This window comes from Acipenser ruthenus, chromosome 12, assembly GCF_902713425.1.
Source record: "Acipenser ruthenus chromosome 12, fAciRut3.2 maternal haplotype, whole genome shotgun sequence".
In the NCBI taxonomy this organism is placed as follows: Eukaryota; Metazoa; Chordata; class Actinopteri; order Acipenseriformes; family Acipenseridae; genus Acipenser; species Acipenser ruthenus.
In genome coordinates, this window is record NC_081200.1 from 7,385,310 (window position 1) to 7,405,265 (window position 19,956).

At 39.0% G+C, this 19,956-nt stretch overlaps 1 protein-coding gene across 1 annotated transcript in view; it reads left to right on the forward strand.

The window, feature by feature from the left end:
• The window catches only part of ppp2r3a (protein phosphatase 2, regulatory subunit B'', alpha), an 85,667-nt gene that overhangs the window by 39,318 nt on the left and 26,393 nt on the right, over positions 1-19,956 (forward strand). Inside the window, exon 3 of the mRNA XM_034029400.3 lies at positions 13,094-15,715. Within this exon, the coding sequence (XP_033885291.3) occupies positions 13,619-15,715 (2,097 nt within the window). The 5' untranslated portion in view covers positions 13,094-13,618. The remainder of the gene's footprint in view (positions 1-13,093; positions 15,716-19,956) is intronic.

Sequence of the window (19,956 nt, forward strand, 5' to 3'; positions counted from 1 at the left end):
CCTTGAACAAGAATGCCAGATCTTTCAACACTTCTACAATGGCATTGACACGATACCACATTCAGACTCACCTGCTTCTCTTCCATGGGGGTGTGATCAAGTTGAAAGCACTGCCTGCATTACCACATCAAACCCCAGTATTGGCTCAGCTCTTCTGCAGTATATTTGATGCAATAACCAGATTTATTTTTAAGTCATTGCTTGTAGTCACGAGGGTGTGAATTTATAGCTATAGGGCAATGCAAACCCATTGTGAGGCACAGAATAATCTTATATAATACCAACCAAGATTAACAACATCATTTTGAACAGCTGCATGTTTACTAGTCATGGAAAGCAAAATTGTCAGGGACCAACAGGAAACCAGTTGACCTAAGGGCTTGGCTGGCAGAGCTCCGGATTGGTAACTGTTGGCCTTCCATTGATTTTGTGGCAGTTGCTTTTTTTTAGACCACCATCTCAAACTATTAATGGCGCCTCACTGCTGTACTAAATGGAAAGAGAAAAGGGCCTACAATGTGGCACCACAGTGCTGCACTGGCCACAAGCCAGAAGGAACTTTGGTTAGATAGTCTTTAGAATTGTTATTCCTTAACTTTCATTTTTACTTAAGCCCACTTGGAGAACTTAGAACGAAGATACCAGATACTGTATGTCTGAGAACGTCATTGTAGATTGTGTGTCCGCCTTCCCTGGCTTATTTACTTGGAGGGGTTTATTTAAAGCAGAATTTATGAAGTGACATTCAGCCTCTGTTCTCTGTGTTTTTAATAGTGTACATCAGCAGAGCCAGCTTTTGGGAAAGTCGAAAGAAATGAAATGAGAAGAAAAAAGATCTGATTCTTCATTTGTATCTCCATATCTGATGGATTACTCTCCTGTTTAAGCAAGTTAGCTAACTGGTTGTCGGGCCTCATCTGTTTTGTTTTTTGCAATTTGCAGATGCAGAGGTGCCATGACCAGAATGCATTGGCCTTGAGATGGATATTTCATTTATGTCTGGTACATTCTGACACAGTTTTTGCTTTAGGTGTTTAATGTGGCATGTAATTAGATTTAAAGGCAAGCTTGCAAAGCTGTGTGATATGTATATATATACTTTTACACAAGTTCTAATAGTGGATGCCTGTATTAAACCACACAATTTCTACCCAGAAATCTGTACAAACTGCTGTAGGAGCAACTATATCAGCCTGATCAGCCCCAGATGCCAACCAAATAGAGAACACTGGCAATCTGATAAGAGGAAAAGCACAAAGAGTACAGCATGTTGTGTTATAAAGTTGAAAGAGTTGCTGGGTGGTTCAGTACAGTCTATAACTGTATGTCTCAGCATTTTCAAGTAACAGTGTATTCGGCGGTACCCATACTTCTCAGCAGTAATGGTCCTTAAAATCCCAATTATCTTATGTTGCTGGCAGCTCCCAGATCCCCTCTGACAGGATGTGTTTTTTTTTTAATAGGAATGAGCTGCTGAATCTGATCCAAGTAAAAAAAAAAAAAAAAATCTATCAAAGTAGGATTTATCAACCTAAAGGGCAGGCTTAGCAGTATATTACTTTTTGCTTAGGCTGAGCCAGCCATAACCTGGAACCCCCGTATCCATCAGGACATGATTAACCTCTTAATAGTTTGCTGGGTACGGGGTTGTCTGAAGGTTATCCTCTCTTATGGTAGGAAAGTACAAATGGACATTGACATACTTATTGTCAAAATGTTAATCCTTTAGTACTCTGGTATATCTTCTGATTGTGTTAAAGGTTATGGAAGAAATATACTGTAAATGGATTGGATCGGTTTACATGCAAATCACAGCCTATGCAATGATGACTGATTTTGGGCAATACCATTATAATTGTTATTAAAATGTTCTCAATATGGAGAAATGTGCCAGCTGTCACTACATTTGCCAGAAGCTTCCCAATGTTGTTTGAGTGAGAGCCCTGCTGGAGGCTGATCTTGTGAGTGGCTGATCTACTACAGTGTGCAATTGTTGAGTGTGAAAACTATGCACACACTGACACAGGTCATTTATAATGGTTTTCCTCAATACTTTAGATGCGTCAGTATGGGCTTCTGCTTACCGGAGAGGAGCGCTGCCATAGCTTACACATTATATAACCCTGTGACTCAAGGTTCTCAAATTAGTTCCTGGCATTCCCACTGGTCATTCTATTTAAATAGCATCATAGTTTTTGCAACAATGTAATGGTGTTTTTTGACAGATGCTCTTGCGTGTAATGCAGAAATACAACTACAAAGTCACTATGCTGCAGTACAGATTTTTTTTTGGCCGGTCATTAACTGCAGACTAGACCTCCTGTGTTGGCCATTATGACTTATTAATCAAACTGGTCTGTAATTTATTGTAATTCCCTGTACTGTAAAATTCCGGTTCAGCAAAGATACTTTAGTGGGCCACCAGGGCCTGGTAAGATGTGAGCCAGATCAATGCACCCCTCATTGAAGAGTTTCCACTAGCTTCCCTAAATGTGAGTTCAAAGGCCAGTCTCCGTGACTTTCTGGTGAATAGTACAGCTTTGACTAAAGCGTACAAACATCTGTCACAGTCAGGGAGCTACGCTAATTGATTCCAGGTTAACCAAATAACTGCACTACTTAAAAACTTTTTTTTTTGGTCTGTTACTTAATGTTACATTTAAGCTTCATCAAATGAAAAAATGGCTTGCGTACCATATTTCTATCAATTGCAGGGAGCTTGTATTTTAAATGTGGCCTTGAAATTAGAAAAGGTTATTTCACGTGATACGTTTACTCAGTAGCCTAAATATTACTGCACTTACTTTTATGAAGAAAAAAATATATATTGTTTATTTTCACTTGTAAGTGAGAAGCCAGTGATTTTGCTTTGGAAGATGTATTGGCAGATGGTTAATGACTTCTGTGTAAACTTTCTAACACCATTTGTTTCTTTTACTGTTTGAATGTAGGAGTGCTCTGCAACATTGAATGCTGTATTTGAATAGGTTTCCAGCTGGTGATGCCTTTAGAGGAAAGCATGGCGTTGCTTCCTCTTCCCATCATTATTTCTAGCTATGGAGTTACCAGATGGCATCTCAGTCATGGGCCACTTAATAAATGTGTGGAAAAATACCGTTACCAGCCACTAATCTGCTTACTTATATATGATATCAAATTTGAGAAATCCAAGACAATATGGGGCATGAAAGATCAAGTGTACATTGTTGCTTTTATGATTTTAAAGGAATTTTGGAAAGCGGTATTGCATAAAAGAATATTAGACAAAGAGAATGAGAGGTGATACTTTTTATTGGACTAACTAAACAATATTGTTTAGTTAGCCCAGTAAAATGTATTACCCCTCCTCCTCTTTGTCTATCATCTCTGGACTGGTATGGCTACCATTTCATCTCTCAACGATAAAAAAAAATATTAAAAGGATTCTCTTATAGGTTTCCCATAATAAAACATGGTTCTCCCCAGAACGGCATGATGGGATATTAGCTGAACACTTGTCAGCTGACATACAAATGCATAAGTGCAGAGGTGCTGGATTATTACACTCCAGTTTCATGCAAAGTTATGATGGTGACCAAACGTGTGTGAGTACTGTTGTGTAAAAAAAAAAATGGTTAAAATGAACGTTGCATTGAAAAAATGTAGAACAGCGAAAAACAAAAAATGGACATGCATTAACAAAATGCCCTGAAAACTTAACAAAAAGAAAACAATTTAAATGAAGCAATAAGCTCAAGAACTATGCTAAAAAGGAAAGGTTAGCGCTTTTTATTTTTTGTGAACTCCAATAACCCTACGTTATCTTTCCCCAGTCAAATCGTAGAGTGCCTAAATAAGCACGGTAATTTACCATAATAAATAGTAATGAAAAAGAATGTAGAACATAGTCAGAAATAGTCAACGAAAGACAACACATTATTCAAATTCTTTGTCGTATTATATATTTAAGGTAAGGCAAGTTAATTTTTCCGTTACATGTACTCCCGTCTATAATGTTCTGCCGCCCGGCTGTACAGAATTCCTGGGCAGAACCCTGTAAAAGCATAGTACAGTGTAATAAAGCACAGTGAAAGCATGGTAAAGCCCAGAAAGATATGATAAAGCATATTAAACAACATGGCAAACCATGTTAAGCATGGGAAAACTGCAAAATGCCCATGCAAATTTACTGTGGTAAACTTTTATAAGGGTTATCAAATAGGACAATGAAATCCCCCAAACACCACATTAGACCCCCATGGATGCTGAGTCAATCATAGAGGCCTGTATGCCAAGCACCTGGCCATTTTGGTGGGTGCTCCATTAACCCTGTCTGGAAGAGCCGTGACTGAGCCCTATGAGTCAGCAGTCGCTACATTCCAGCCCGGCCCTGATGTTTCAATCAAGTGGATGTGTCATCGGAGTCCTACCCGTTGCCATAGCTGCTGTCCCTGTCCATCAGGGGTCCCGACGCCGGCCTAGACGAGTCATGGACAGCCGTAAAGATTTCCAGCCAGACTGGGTCCACTTTCTGTCAGGTTGGAACAGACTTTCTTTCAAGCTTCACTAGCTGTGTGTGTCGCTCTGTCTGTATTGGCAGAAATAAAAAGTCCTTAAAGTGACATCATGGTATTATATATATCATTTTAAATGTGATGTGTCCACTGACTAGGATAAAACTCACTCTTACACACTCACACACTCAGGCACACCCTTCTAGGCCTGCTTCTGCTCAATACCCCTGTACTGTTTTCACTCCCCACCTCCCCAGATTGAGGTAAGCTTTAACATTAATGTGTTTTAGAAGTTTAACCCTGGATGCATAAGCTTTTGATGAAAACTTCTTCTATTAAATCTTAAACTTTCTAAATGGTTTAATAACATGTTAGTTTGGGTGCTATTCCAAAAGGCTGCCTAGGCTAATGTACTGCAGTTGATAATAAGTACCCACCCAGTCCTTTAATCGTTGTCCAGCTGTTGTTTTAATTGAGGTTTTACAGGGTTCTTGACTACTTCCTGTTTGAATTGTAACTAAACACACACACACACACACACACACACACACACACACACACACACACAAATGTATATATTACACACTATTATAATGTAATGACAGAGAGTCTTCTTAATTGCCTTGTACTGTAAATACAGTAGCTTTTAATGTAGTAAATGATCAGATTTTGCACAAACTGAGTCTCGAAGTCTAGTGCCCTAAAGAGTCTAAAGTTCTTAATCACTTTGCAAAGTATTTGTTCTTAGACGAATGCCACAGCCTGTGCTTCCGTTGTGCATCCCCAGCAACATGTGAGGTCTTGAACCAATTTGTCTGTGAAGTGGGATGCATTGGAGTTTCTTTCTTTTCAAGGTCACTGGCTTTAGTTTGTAGTAATTGGTGACTCCTCCAAATCCTGGGAGAGGCCCTGCAACAAAAAACGAAACAAAACAATAAAAAAATAAGTGATTTCACACATCTGTTTTCTAGAGAAACCCCAGCTTTAGCACTTCCAGGGTTTGTTTCTGTTGCTGCACATTATGGTCTATCTAAATCATTTGAGGTTTAAAGTTTTGGAGGAAGGCCAAGAGCAGGTGAGGGGGTCTGCCATTGATGAGAAGTAAGTTAACTCCTTATTCTACTGCTAGCAAGTCAGTAGGGTGGTGATCTGTGTGATTGGTGGCAGGGGAACATTTGGTATGCAAATAGTTAGGAAGATATATCCAACAGGACCAATACAACCATTACATTTGAAATCAGGGTGGAATGGTGCTGTACAGTATGGTACATTAAAATAAGACAACATTATGCATAGCGGGAGAGATTTCAAGATGATGCTTGTCAGGGGAGATTTGCTTTACAAAAAAACCACAGCAGAACATTCTGTGTACTTTAAGTGAAATAATAATTTTAAAAAAACCAAACAAACCATAAATCACCTGATGCCACGTTTGATTAAACTAAAAGCATTCAGAGATTATTTTGAAGCCTGTGTGGTTGTAAAAACACCAGTGCTGGTTCACTGCTTATCTTTATTTAATTAACCTGCATTTCAAATTTCAATATGAATTGTGCCAGTATCTAAGTGGGTGTGTGAATGCTTTATCACAAGCACTCTAAATGATCAGGCAATTAAAGTTAAGAATGAGAAAGAAGATTTTTCATGTAGGCTGAGAAGTAGTATTAAAAGCTTTGTGCATCTCACATGTAGACTGCCTGACTTTGGATCTGGACCATGAATTGAAGAATACGGCAATATGTCCCTGCTTTGATATTTACAAAATGTTTGAATTCTCTTTGGCTGGAAGGCTGACCCAGTGAGAATCAGTTTGCTGCATTACATTACTCAGGCCAGGAGAGGTGTGCTTTTCATTGGTCTATAAGTCAGGAAGAAAAATTTAGCCATGAGATTTAGTCTCGGGCAGGGCACAGTGCAGATTGATGTCTCTTGCCCAGTCCAGATGTCACATGAGACATAAATCAGTGTGATTGGGCTTTCAAAAACAATTAGTTCATATGATTAAAAGTACCACAAGTGTACCACAGCAGCAGCTACCACAATATGACTAATCAGCCACTGATGTGGAGTACAAAAAAACTTTAGTTCTCTTTGTGGAAGCTCAGATATCCTGGAAGAGGCCATACTTATAGAATAGTGTAAGCTAATGGAGAAAACGCATTCCTCTTGGAGTGTGTATCATTGGAAAATAATGTTTGAATTAGAACCAACTAAAAAGCTAATGTAGTCATTCCTATTAACATGCCTATTTCAGTAGGTATTACTAGGTACTTTATTTTTTATTATCAACCTGATTTTCGCAGGATTTAAAAAATAAAAAATGCATTTCAGTTCATTCATTTTATTTGTGTTACTTGTCCACAATACGTGTGTTTTCCTTTTTTATTTATTATAATATAGATTCCAAAAAAATGTCCATAAATTCCAATTCAATATACTCTTGGCTTAAACTTTGAATTCGAATGCGATTTTACACTAAACAATCTTATGTGTGTTTTATCAATTGTATTAGGAAGCTGAGCTTTGTACAGCCCTTCAACTATATTTAACAGTTCCCAACATGCCATATTCAACGATGCTAAAATCCAACTTTTATGAAGTTATTGTTGTAGCACTAAGCCAAGATCCTTATTCTGTGAAGGCTTTTAATGTAATAACGGAACAAAAATAAATAAAACAGTAGGAGGCTTACGTGGCAGGCCTTTTGCAATGATAAGACAGGACAGGGTGCTAAACAAAAGGGGTTTCATATTTTAATGCCCTCTCCACCCTCTTTTATTGAGTTATATAAACATACACTAGCTGTCATATGGTTACAAATTAAACAGATCTGTCTTAGAGGAATACACACAACAGATTTAAAACAAAGTAGTATATTGGACCCAGCTGTGAAGCAGTTGTAATGCAAAATGTGCACTTTATAAACTGCGACCACCGAAACCCAAACAAATAAACAGAAAATGTGGACCTTGCAAACCTGTGGTTGTTTAGTAACAAATGAGGCATTTTAACGAAAAATGTAATAAAAAGCACATTATGGAACTGCAATTTCACTTTTCATTAATAATGAAAACCAAACTGCAAATCTCAGGAAAACCAAGGATTACTCTGAGAACTTTGCTGATTCGGTAAAAGACACATATCTGAGTGTTACAAGCCACAGATGTGGGGATAAAATGCAATCTCCTTGACAGGCTTATTACATCTTTCTTATATGGCTCAGGAGAGTTGTGTGGGTGTTTGTGTGTAGTCTAGCCTCAAGGCTAAACGTGAGGTCCAGTTAGGGCTCAAATATCATACTTGGAAATCTTGCACTAATGAAGTAGGGGAAAGATCTTTAGATCGTATCAAAACTAGAGAAATTACATGTGTTACATCCACTTTTTTTTTAATGGGTGAGGTGAAAGAAATGTTGCCCGTTCCTCCAAACCAGATTTTCATATACATACATTGTTTGTACCTTAATGGAATTAGATGTGTAAGCTTCCCTATATCCTCCCGAACACTTATGAAGACGAGATGTTCTCATATCAATGAGAAATCCTATAGGTAAACACCAGGTAATAATGTGTGTACAATTACATAATAAAGTACAATTACAATTAATAAAGTTCTGACTACAGCTGGCTCTTGATCTGTTGTTGAATTTGGAGAGGCAGTCTAGAGGCATCTTCACTTTTTGATCCATTGATTTATAGAGTTTCAGGAGGGAACGTTATGACCCGTTCTGTAGAGTGCTTTTCAGCTTCATATCCCCATTAAGCTTGGCACACTCTGTCATTAAACATTGCATGCATCATCACTGCCAGTGCATGGCTGGCGAACATCCTCTACAAAGATGATTAAATGCACAGTGTTTCTGTATGTTCCATGTCGTATTTTTTATTATAGAAGTATGGTAAGTCCAATAAAACGGATGAGGAGGGGTTTTTCAAATGTGGCGCTTGACAGTCATCACATTCCAATGCTGTTAATCTTGGTTCTGATCTATCTAACTGTGATTTACAAAACAGAACTGTGAGTCAGCGTGGTTGTCTCGCCATATAATATAAATATCTTTCTTACAATTTGCCTCAGTCTTGGAAGTTAACCCCCCCCCTCTCTCTCTCTCTCTCTCTCTCTCTCTCTCTCTCTCTCTCTCTCTCTCTCTCTCTCTCTCTCTCTCTCTCTCTCTTGCTCAAATTTACTGTTAAAGAAATAGTCTATTTGTAAGCTGTCACGGTTGCCAAGCCAACTGTGACCAAACCACAAACTATGTGAAAAATAGTAAACGTAAACATTATTCTGTGGGTGAGGGAGCATTTTAAGATTGGTAAAACATATTTGAAACCACAGCTGTTCTTTAAAAACAAGGCACTTACTATTAGTTTACAGGAAGGGTATCAAATGCTGCCGTGGTTGACCCAACTTTAATAAAACTTTTTTAAAGAATGCTTTGTCAGCCATTTTCTAGAGTCCCTGTAAAACTGAAATGCAGTATGTTTTTTCCAGGTTGCTTTTTATTTTTATAAATGAAATGTTTTAATACTTAACCCTTGTTACTGTGGTTGTTTTATTAAAACAAACAAACAAAAAAAAAGATATAACTGGGAATAAGCTCTTCAAAGACTATCGTGAAGGACTACAAAAGCACAATGAATATGTCTTCCATATTTATCTGATCAATCATCAGAAGTATTTGGGTGTCATCCTCAGCCTCCAGATTTGATTTCTTGTATCCTGTGGGTGTGTCTTTCTGTGAAAAATCACTGGCTTTGTGCTAAAGGCAGTTTTTTAGTTTTAATGTCTTGAGTTTCTTTCCCAGCAGGATTTAGATGAGACCACTCTGTTTGATACTCATTACTATGAAAGGTGAGGGGCAACGACACAGGAACGAGTGCAGCCCAACCTGAACCCAACCTGCCATTCAGTCATTTAACTGCTTATTCTTCCTTAATAGTGTGGCAAAGTAGAGACTGTCAAACACATTTGACTTTGGTACATTAGCCAGATTTGAACCCAGGTCTCCTAAGATGAAAGGCATGCAAGACTAGTGAAGTCAGACCCTGAATTTATTTTTTATTTATCTCGCTGCTTTGGAATTGTGATTCATTGCCTACTGCTTCATAATTTATTGCATTTATTTAAAGACGTCTGATTCCCCAAGTTATTTGTAGATGGCAGTTACAGATCGGTGACACAGCATTACGCAGTACCCTTTTAATGTACAGAATAAATACAGTCCTCAAGCCAGCATGTCTTAAACATCAATTATGTTGTACAACATGCTGTATTACTATAGCAGTGTTAAATACAGCTACGGAATTCAATCTGGCTGAGCAGGCAGCCACTAAACCACTTTAATTTCTCAAAACACCAATTGCGATGTGTTTAGACATGGGGAAAGTGCTAACAGTTGGGCATGAGAGACACTGTTCGGGATGGTTGATTATTCATGCATGTTAATCAAGCAGCTATGTTCACAAGAGAGGTTTCTGAACGGATGTGCTCAATCTGTAATAAGAGGAGCATAGTCATGAGATCTTTTTTTATCTGAGTGAGATGAAGAAGGGATTTCACTCTCCCGACACTAATCTACCTCAGATATACAGTTGATTGAACACTCCTAGGCTAGGAAGGTCTCCATTAATCTTCCAAAGCCTCAGTGGGCAGTGCTGTAGGCAGGGGGTCTTCTAGGCTGAAGACATTCCACTGGTCTTCCTTTGATTGGGAATGCCAAGGTTAGTCATTGTTTTAATACCATGTTGATATTTCCTGTCTTCTCACTGGCAATTGGACAGCACAGCATGTGAGAGTCAGATAATGGTATTTTGCCCAAGATATATGGTCAGTTTTGCAAATTTATTAGGAATACATTTTTTGTTAGTTGATTGTTTATTTTCCTGTGCTTCATGTGTTTCGATTGGCTGAGAGACAGACAGTGATGAATAGTAGTAATGTAATTGAATTGAGTTGATGCAGAATTTAATCACAGCTTGTTATGTTGCTTGTTTCTTTAACATTTGTACAAAAAGGGTCTGATTTGTGGCCTTTTTCAAGGCAGCTTACCATTCATAACAGTGCTGAATACTGGAAATAATAGAGCTTGGGACTCTCAACCTATTGCTGTTTGATACATAATATTTTGGAGGGTATAAGTTTGCTTGGTATACTATATCCCATGAGAGTTTTCTTTAATCAAACACAGAAATCTAGAGCATTACAGATCCATTATTCACAAAAAATGTGATTTAACTAAGAAAAAGAAATGTCAAGGGAAACGTAGCTCTGCTCATGTATAGTTTGTACAGGTCCCAGTTGAGCACACGTGGCAAAAAATAAGCATAAAAATGTCACATTATATTAAAATGGTAAAGAAATATAACCTAGCTGGAGGTTAAAAGGACAGTCTTTTTTTTATACCAGTGATGCACATTGTACAGTTCATTCTACAGTGTGTATCCAGTCCTATTATAACACTCATTACTCCATAGCTTTATTGGCTGCAGCTAATGAGGCAAAGGAGATTTTCCTATGCATGAGGTACTGCATGTGTAGACGTGTCCTTAATCAGAGATGCTTTTGCTTTATCAGCGGCCACCAATAGACCATCAAATTAGAAATTAAAACTGCCTCTAGAATCTCTACGCTTACATTCCCGATTTAATAAGAAGTAATAAATATTGTTGTTTTACTATACATACACAAAGAATTCAATAAATAATAATAATCTTTATATTATAAAGTGCCTAAATGCATGCATCTCAAAGCACTGTACAAACACAAAAAAACACAGAGAACCATCTATACATACAGCATATTAAGAGTATACGTAATATAAAAAGAAATGACACAAATCAAAACCAAATCATGATTAAAATACCTGAACGTAAAAGTGTGTCTTTAACTGTTTTTTAAAAGCATCAACGGTCTTAGCATCCCTGATAGATTGAGGAAGGTTGTTCCAAAGTTTGGGCGCATAGCGGCAAAAAGCCCTATTGCCCATGGAGTGAAGCTTAGTTTTGGGTATTGCCAATAAACCCGAGGATGAAGAACGTAGATTATGTACGGGTGTGTAACGTGTAAGCAATTCAGCAATGTAACATGGAGCTAAACCGTTCAGAGCCTTATAGGTTAACAACAGTATTTTAAAATCAATCCTGCTGTCAACCGGCAACCAGTGCAAAAAAGCAAAAACAGGTGTAATATGGGCACCCAGTTTAGTGCCAGTTAAAATGCGAGCAGCGGAGTTCTGAATATATTGTAGCCTGCTGATAGCAGCCTTGGAGACACCTGCAAACAACGAGTTGCAATAATCGAGCTGGGAAGAAACAAAGGCATGAACTAGCCTTTCTGCATCAGGCGCAGACAGCATAGGGCGCAGACGAGCAATGTTAAAAGGTGAAAAAAGGACACCTTGGTGACATTGCGGATATGTGACTCGAAAGTAAGGCTAGGGTCAAAGACCACACCAAGATTCCTGACTACGAGCTAGATTTAACTTCAAGCCCATCGATCACTATGCTAAAAGATTCAAAATACACTAAGCAAATGGTTTAGTGTTAACAATAGATTTACAAAAATAAGGAACTCAGGGACTAGTCAACATGCAGTGCTTTTATAAGGGAATACCGCTTTCCTTTTTCCTTTGGTGGCAAAGAATAGTAAACCAGGACACTGCTTACATCAGAACATATCCACGTGAAGGATTATTACAATTTTCCTAATGTTGTCAAGTCTGTTTTTTTTTTTTTTTTTTTTAAGTTTTAGAATTGCTTTGTTTTAACTTTACCGACTAGCGCCTCCTTCTCCCTCCCAATACAGTTGTGACCAGCAGCAATGCCTTCAGTGGCAGAAAACAGCCCTCGACTAGAAGAGTTAGTAACTCCACATGCTCACTGACTCCTGGGCCAGCAGCACTGCTGGCTTCCAGTAGTCTAATTAAAGCATACAGTAAATCTGACAAGTTCATAAGTAGTAGTTGCAGGGCTAGCAGATTGATTTTCATCATGAAAAAATATAGACTTTATAGTTACAAGTGTCTTTATTGATGTCATGGGATAGGCCCAGACTTTGCCGTCTTCAAAGGGAGGTGTTACCAGTCATGCCAGGTTTTATTTGCCACAGGACGACTGTCCATGATGGTTTCAATTTCCAAGGGCCAGTATTTGTACTGTATGTCCGTTCATGGGATGAGGTAGCTCGGTTTCAATAGTCACGTTAAATGTGGTATTAGCAGTATTGTCTGTTTCGCTTTAGAGCTGACGAATGCTGTACTGTAGCTGCTATTTCAGTAAATATAAGAATTTCATAGCGTAGATGTCTTCTGATTGGATCATGGATCTGACTCCCCAATTTTAGTTACTTAATTATTTAGGCTACAAATGTCTGGATTAAGTGTGATTTACTTAAGGGCGATGTTTGCATTGATTCAGTAAATTCACTTTGGATGATGCATCATTTTTTTTTTCTTTTATATCAAAGCACAGCTTTAAAATTAAAATCTCCCATCTTGTTAATTCCACAATAAGAAGTGTTAAACTGACTCTTTCAGCGAGACAAGAGTATTTCAGTAAAGAGGTTTTAACTGCTTTTTTCTTTTTTTTCTTTTTTTATTGCAGGTACGCCTCTTCGTCTTCAAAGCCAATCTAAACAGGCCTGAAAAGGGAATTTTTCTTGCTTTCTATGACATCTGCAATACAAATTTAAGACATCTGTCACTCAGCAGGAGATTCCTGTCGACCTGGAAAAGAAAAAAAAATATTGCTGCATGCCAGCAGGTTTCTGCTTTTGAAACTGTGATGGTCTTAGGAGCTAACGGACAGGCCTATTTCTTGGCCTCAGACCGCGGTTTTAAGAAATGGGTAGCAATTCCTTGATGGTGGATAGTGTGATTTATTCAGTAAGCATGGAACATGCTCTAATGAATGAGATGTAACCGAGTGGGTTGGCTTCTGCTGACACAGGACAAGCAGCTGTAATTCGACCGCACATCCCACTGCAGGCCTCAAGAGGTTTGTCACATCTTATGTTCTTTACGAAGCACAAAGCTGAAGTTTGGGGCCTATAACTTTACAGTCTTTTAAAATGACATTTTGATTACACGTTTCTAAAGAACATTTTTATGCCTATTTAAAGACTGTTGTATGAAGATCGTGAGACAAAGACAGACATATACTATGGCAGCAACGTACCGCATTGTGGTTAGCACTACTAATTGTTATAACAGTGTTGTCATTGATCGTCGCTTTCAGCACACTGTACATTACTGTAATGGACCATGTCAGGTCCTTAAACACGGTGTTGAGTGCACTGTGGCCCATTGTAGCACTTGCTCAGAGCTGTTGGATACTATAGCTGAGCCTGCAACTGGTGGCCGACCTTTTAGTACTGAGGACCACGGCAATACATTTTCAGCTGTTGAAAATGGCACTGCTGTCCCTGGAGCTACAGGTGAGGATTATCACCAGATCATGCAGGGTGCTCCCAGGGTCAAAAAGGGATTAACTATTCAGAGTTCCACCAGCCTTAAGGACATAACGGGTGATGCCATAAATCTAGCCAGTGGAAAGATCAAGGAGTTCTCTTTTGAGAAAATAAAGTACTCCACCAGCCATGTTACTTTTAGGAAAGGGAGAAAAGTGAGACCAGACTCCTTCAGCAGAAGGTCCACTGATCTTGACATAATTTATGGGCACTTCAGCAGTGATGAGAACTGCCCACCATTTGGCTTTGTACAGAACTCCATGATGGAAGAGCACAAGTTGAGTCGCAGTAGTTCTCTGGAGCAAAACATCAACAATATTCCAATACTGTACCTGAATAGCTTGACCGAAGAGAATCTGATAGCAAAGATCCTGGAAAAGGCCAAGGCAGACAGCAATGCTTCAGGGGAAGACATCAAGGCTTGTCTGGACATCCTCCTCAAATGCTCGGAAGACCTGAAGAAATGCACTGACATTATTAAGCAGTGCATCAAGAATAAATCCATGGGTGGAGACAACAACGATTCATTCACAAACCCAGAGGTGATCTACAGGAGTGTGATGGCAAGGCTTTCAAGCTACCTGAAGAAGCTGCCCTTTGATTTTGAACATGGGCGATCAGAGCACAGTGACTTAGCTGAGCTTGTAAATAGTTTGCATGGATTGCAGCAAACTCCTTTTTCCCCCATATTTGGTAATGAACAGCCACCAAGATATGAAGATGTGGTCCATTCCCCACCTTTAATTAAAACTCTACCTCTCTCATCTCCTTTGGAACCCCAACAAATCCCTCAAGACTCAGCTAATAATGTGCAATCAGTACAAAGCTTTGCCAACTTGCAATGTAATACAATTACCCCCAACAGTGTTCATAAGAACTCGACTGCCGTTAGTAGTTCCGGTGCCCTACCTCAAGCTGTAACAATAAACCGTTCAGACAGCTATTCCTCTACAAACTCATTGCTGTCATGTAGCAGTGATAATATATGTAAGGAATCCATGGTAGCATTGTATATAGAGGAAGAGCATGACGTAGGGAAAGTGCTAGACAAGGAGCTACGAGGGGAAGGTAAATTCAGCCAGGGGTTCATGGAGGTTAGACAGTTGCCTAAAAAGCCAATTGCTCTGCTGGAAACTACTGACAGTACTGCTAAACTGTCAGGAAACATCAGGAATGGGACTACCTTTAAACCAAATTTGGAGCCATTTGCACTGCCTGGAGCCAGCAAGCCATATGCGTCTCTTAAGAACCGAGAAGCTTTCCAGGAACCCGGTCAAAGTAATGACCAGGATGACATTGACAAATTGCTAATGGATTTAGAGTGTCTTTCCCAAAAAATTGAACTAGAACCATGTCTTAATGGGAAAAGCGCTGAGCTCAAGAACTGCAGCCAGCAGGCAGGTCTGCACCAGCACTTGTCCTTTGACTCCGGAAGCAGTCAACCTCCAGTGGACACACTCACCCCGTTCTCGTCCAAAAAGAACAAAAGCAGGCATGGCTACACTACAAACGAGGAGGAGGATGGGGCTCTCTTGTTGCGTATTTTGGAGAGCATTGAAAACTTTGCTCAGGAACTTGTTGAAAGCGGGACAGGCAAGGGCAGGTTATCCCGAGAAGGGGAAGTAATGCGTCTTCTCCAAGAAACTGTGGCAAACACTGGCAAGTCTGAGCAGAATCTGCAAACTAGCTCCATACCTGCAGCTATCCGAGACACTGGACCAACTCTGTCAATCCAGCAGACGCCGGAAGTCATCAAGGTAAGTACATCTGTGTTTTGGAACGTACTTCTAATAATAAAAATATTTGTTGTCATGGTGATATGAAAACACGACTCCATTTTGCTCAAAGATTGAAGTTATGAAGGTCGTTAGCCAATCTTTGAAATCTTTGATAAGGGAGGAATGATATGATTTTGCAGTCGATCAGATCGTGGCTAACCAGTGTTTTGTGATGTTATTATTACCACTATGTATTATTGCAGCACAAAAATGAATGAACGACCCAATTCCCATTTTCCCTTTGATGTTTTGGATATATTCAAGGTTTTAGTACTGTATAAGGAATATTTATTCATATCGAAACACATCGGCTCATATGCTCATTTTAGTTTTAGAAACGACATGACACTATAGTTGGTATAAAAGAAAGATTTGGAATTTGCACACTATGTCATGGTGACCTAATACAAGCTAATTTATGTAAATACTTCCAGATTTGTATTCTTTTGGTATTCAGCCATAGAAAAGTGTATGCTCTCCAAGATGGCTGGGTCTGTATTATGGGATTAGTAGTTGGTGCACCCGTATTGCAGAGTATTATGTCAGATATTTTACTTCCAATTTAGATTAACTTTAAAGGCTCTTTTGAATCATCCTGTGAAATATAGAAAAAGCTCCTCAAGTTATTTATGGACTAAGCCTCGGATATCGGCTTTGATCACTGGACTTTGACAGAGGGGTTGGGTGGCTTAGGATTCTAGCCCTTGGTTTCCATTTGGTGGCTTAAATGTTGTTCATGTGGTGCAGACCTGTGTGGTGCCGACCACTAATCCTAGTTCAGTTAAGGCCCTTTTACTCAGACGTGGATACTGGGAAAGGGAAATAGCTTTATTAGAAATTTTGTCTAATTTTTGCTGTTTATTTAAGCCAATAATAGCAAATTCCCAATGCGGTTACTGAACCTGATGATGACTCTCTTATTGCTGTGCTGTTCTCTCTCTTCCTATTGGTAAGGCGCTTTTTGATAGTTTTATTGGGGTTGTAACCTGACTTCTGTTAGTTAACCCACATATGCTATTTATGAAGCTAAGATGGCATCCATCAAAGGAGGAAGCTCTGCAATGACAGCTATCCATCATAGTGTTTTTTTTTTGTTGTTCTCGGTTTTGGCTCTGGAGAGGCCCCTGAGCCGAGCCACTGCTGCTGAGTAAATTAAAACCTAACACTAAGACATCTGTGGGTGTAATAGGTGTGTCATAATCGGCAACATCTTGACAGATCAGAAGATTCAGCATGCTCTAATCGACAGCTTCTTCACTGATGAAAGGGGGGAATGGGCCCATTTACAGCTATTATGCTTCTCTAATCAGGAAGGAGTTCTAGTTAAAGAACGAGTTTATAAAGTAATGTACGAGCAAAGGAAACTGATATTGAAGACACTGATGATCGCTTCCCGTTAAAACATTACTCATATAATTTACTGTTTATTTGCTTAGTGGAGAAATTAATAGTGCAATTTGTTTTCAAAAGATGGATTTTACTTGCAGTTTAAAATATGTGTCTAAAACCATTAGGGGTTAGGAAAAATGCAACCCATAACGACCATAAAATGCAGAGTAAATCATAGTAAAAAAAATTGGCTATTTTAACATTATTTGGTAGTGCTTCATAAAATATGTGATTTACTATTAAAATTTCTTGGTTAAAGCAAAGGTTCATGGATAAAGAAATATTAGTAGTGTTTGGGCAGTGTAGTGTGCAAGGTGCTTGTTCAGTTTTTTAGCCTGATGTTTTTATTTACTGAGATTCGCCTTGCAACCCCTGGGAAGCGACTCAGAGTGAAGCGAAGTTGGGGCTGGAGCTACTTGCTGGGTATGAGAGTGCTTTAAAACCCAGTTCCACTGTCAGTTCTCTCTTGTCAGCCAAGAAAACGATGTTGGAGGACAGCCTAAATCTGTTTACTTCACGTACTACGGCATTCCGCTGGAGACTCTCTGTCGCCACTGTAAAACACGAAACTGCCGTGCTGTGGAGGTCAACTCTAAGTTCAGGAATAGCTTTCTATAACATGATCCCTGCTGGCACTCTGGAGCTATGCAAATAAGAACTAGCAGCCAAGAGTGCTGCCCACTTCTCGAATTATATACAACCCGTTAATCTTTGTAGTAAACAAGGCCTTGTTATACTGTCATCTGCATCCATTGAGTTATTTACCAAAATTGTAGCCATTTTCTAAGCCGTCTCAATATCTGGGTTAGAGATTACTGCTACTACCTTTTTTAAAATTAAGAACATCAATTTATGAGCCAAAATCAAGATGGATAAACATATGAAACCTAATAAGAAATAAATTAACACATTTTTAGCTGTCAGAACTCCAAATCTACCCTAGATCTGCACGTTCCAAGGCTTCATTAACACCTGTATAGGTGTCAATGAGCTGGCTCGCAGTCTTGAGGAGAACAGCGAATCATCAATAATATGCATAACACCAATTATTATTCTACACCTTATCCATGTCTTAGCCTAAGAAGGTGAGAAAAAAGTGGGTCATTCCCAGCATATCCACAATGACTTGCCATGAAGAGTTCTGCTTAGCCTGATCAGCTTCAGAAACATGTTTGTAGCCATATTGGTCCTTGAGAAACCAATAGGAACAATTTGTAATATGAAGCCTTTTACTGTTAGATACCACCTCCATACTAGAGAGGGGCGTTATATACTCCGATAGCTAGATACCACCTCCACACTAGAGAGGGAGCATTATATACTCTGAAAACCAGAATCATGTCTGCCTGTAAAAAAACAAAAAAGGTTACAAAAAAATCACTGTATGTGCATAAATAATCTAGGACTGAAAACAATACAAGGCTGGCACCTGCACAGAATTAGCTAACACAATACTACTGAAGTATAAAACTTAAAGATTATTATTATTATTATTATTATTATTATTATTATTATTATTATTATTATTATTATTGATAATAATAAAACAATTAAATAATAATAATGTGTGGCTTCTATTTATTAAAATAGCTATAGAAATCTTTAGAGTCCATTGTAGTAAAATATAATTCCTTGGGTTAAGGTTGAGTAACTTTAAACCCACCAGGGATTTTTACAGTTCTTGCAGTGCTAAGTTGCAGGTCTTTGCCGACCAGGTTACCTCCTGGCTGTGAGGCCTGCATAGCCAAGGCCTGAGCTGCTGAGAATGCAATATGTCCTTTTCTGCACCTGTCAGGGAGACCAATTAATTTCCATTATGACGGGGAGTCCCAGCTCTGCTGTAGAAGTGCTGCAGCTAACATAAATCACAGCTTGCACAAGGGCTCTGTGAGCTGTGAGGCAAGTGGTCAAGGCCGCTCTGACTAGGAGGCATTTCAAGGGACCCGGCCAGCGGAGTTGAGTTAAAAGTTGGAATTAAAGTATTAAGACCCCAACTAGAGATGTGTGACATTTTTACTAATTGAAATTTGTACTGCCAACTAAAAATGCTACAGTCCACAGTTTTAATAAAAGAGTTAACATACGTTGTTCAAGAAAGTTATCTATAAACACTTAATCCATACACAACCAACAGCTGTCAGTGGTCAACCAAGACCAGTTGTAAGAACTAATGGGCCATGGAAGGAGGAAGGAGGGAAAGGGAAACTGACTAACCTTGGCAGACCTCAATAGAAAATTTATAATGAAAAACACAACTTCTGTTGTAAAAGAGGGCCTCTTACTTCGCCATGGAATGACTATTGCCCTCAGTTTATTTTGGGTCTGGAACAAGTGTTCTTTTTGAGCACCATCAGTTGGTGTATACAGGATATAAACTACACACTTGCCATCCACAGTGGTGCATCGTAAATCTGAACTGTGTGTCAAAACTAAAGGATGAATGTAGTGAAACTGGCCTTACTATAATGCAAAACCACATGTGCATTTCCAGCGAGTCACTGAGGTGTCATTTTGGAAAGTTGCCTGCAAGACATATAGTAGGTTGGCACAGTTAAACCATTATGTGTTTTGCTGGCAGCCAAGCTGAGAGTGGTCTTATTACTCCAAGACATCCACAGCCTTATGAAGATTCATTACCGCCTTGTAAATCCCCAGCAGGAAATCAAAATGATATCCCAGTAAGAGATGTAACATTTCACCAATAAAACAAATGTGTTCTTCCTTGGGAGGGCAGACTAAGGGCCCACAGAGGTTGTAATGTGCTATCCCAGGCCTAGTAACAGTTGGACAAGAAACACCTGTTTTAAAAGCAAGACCATGGAGCAGTTTTG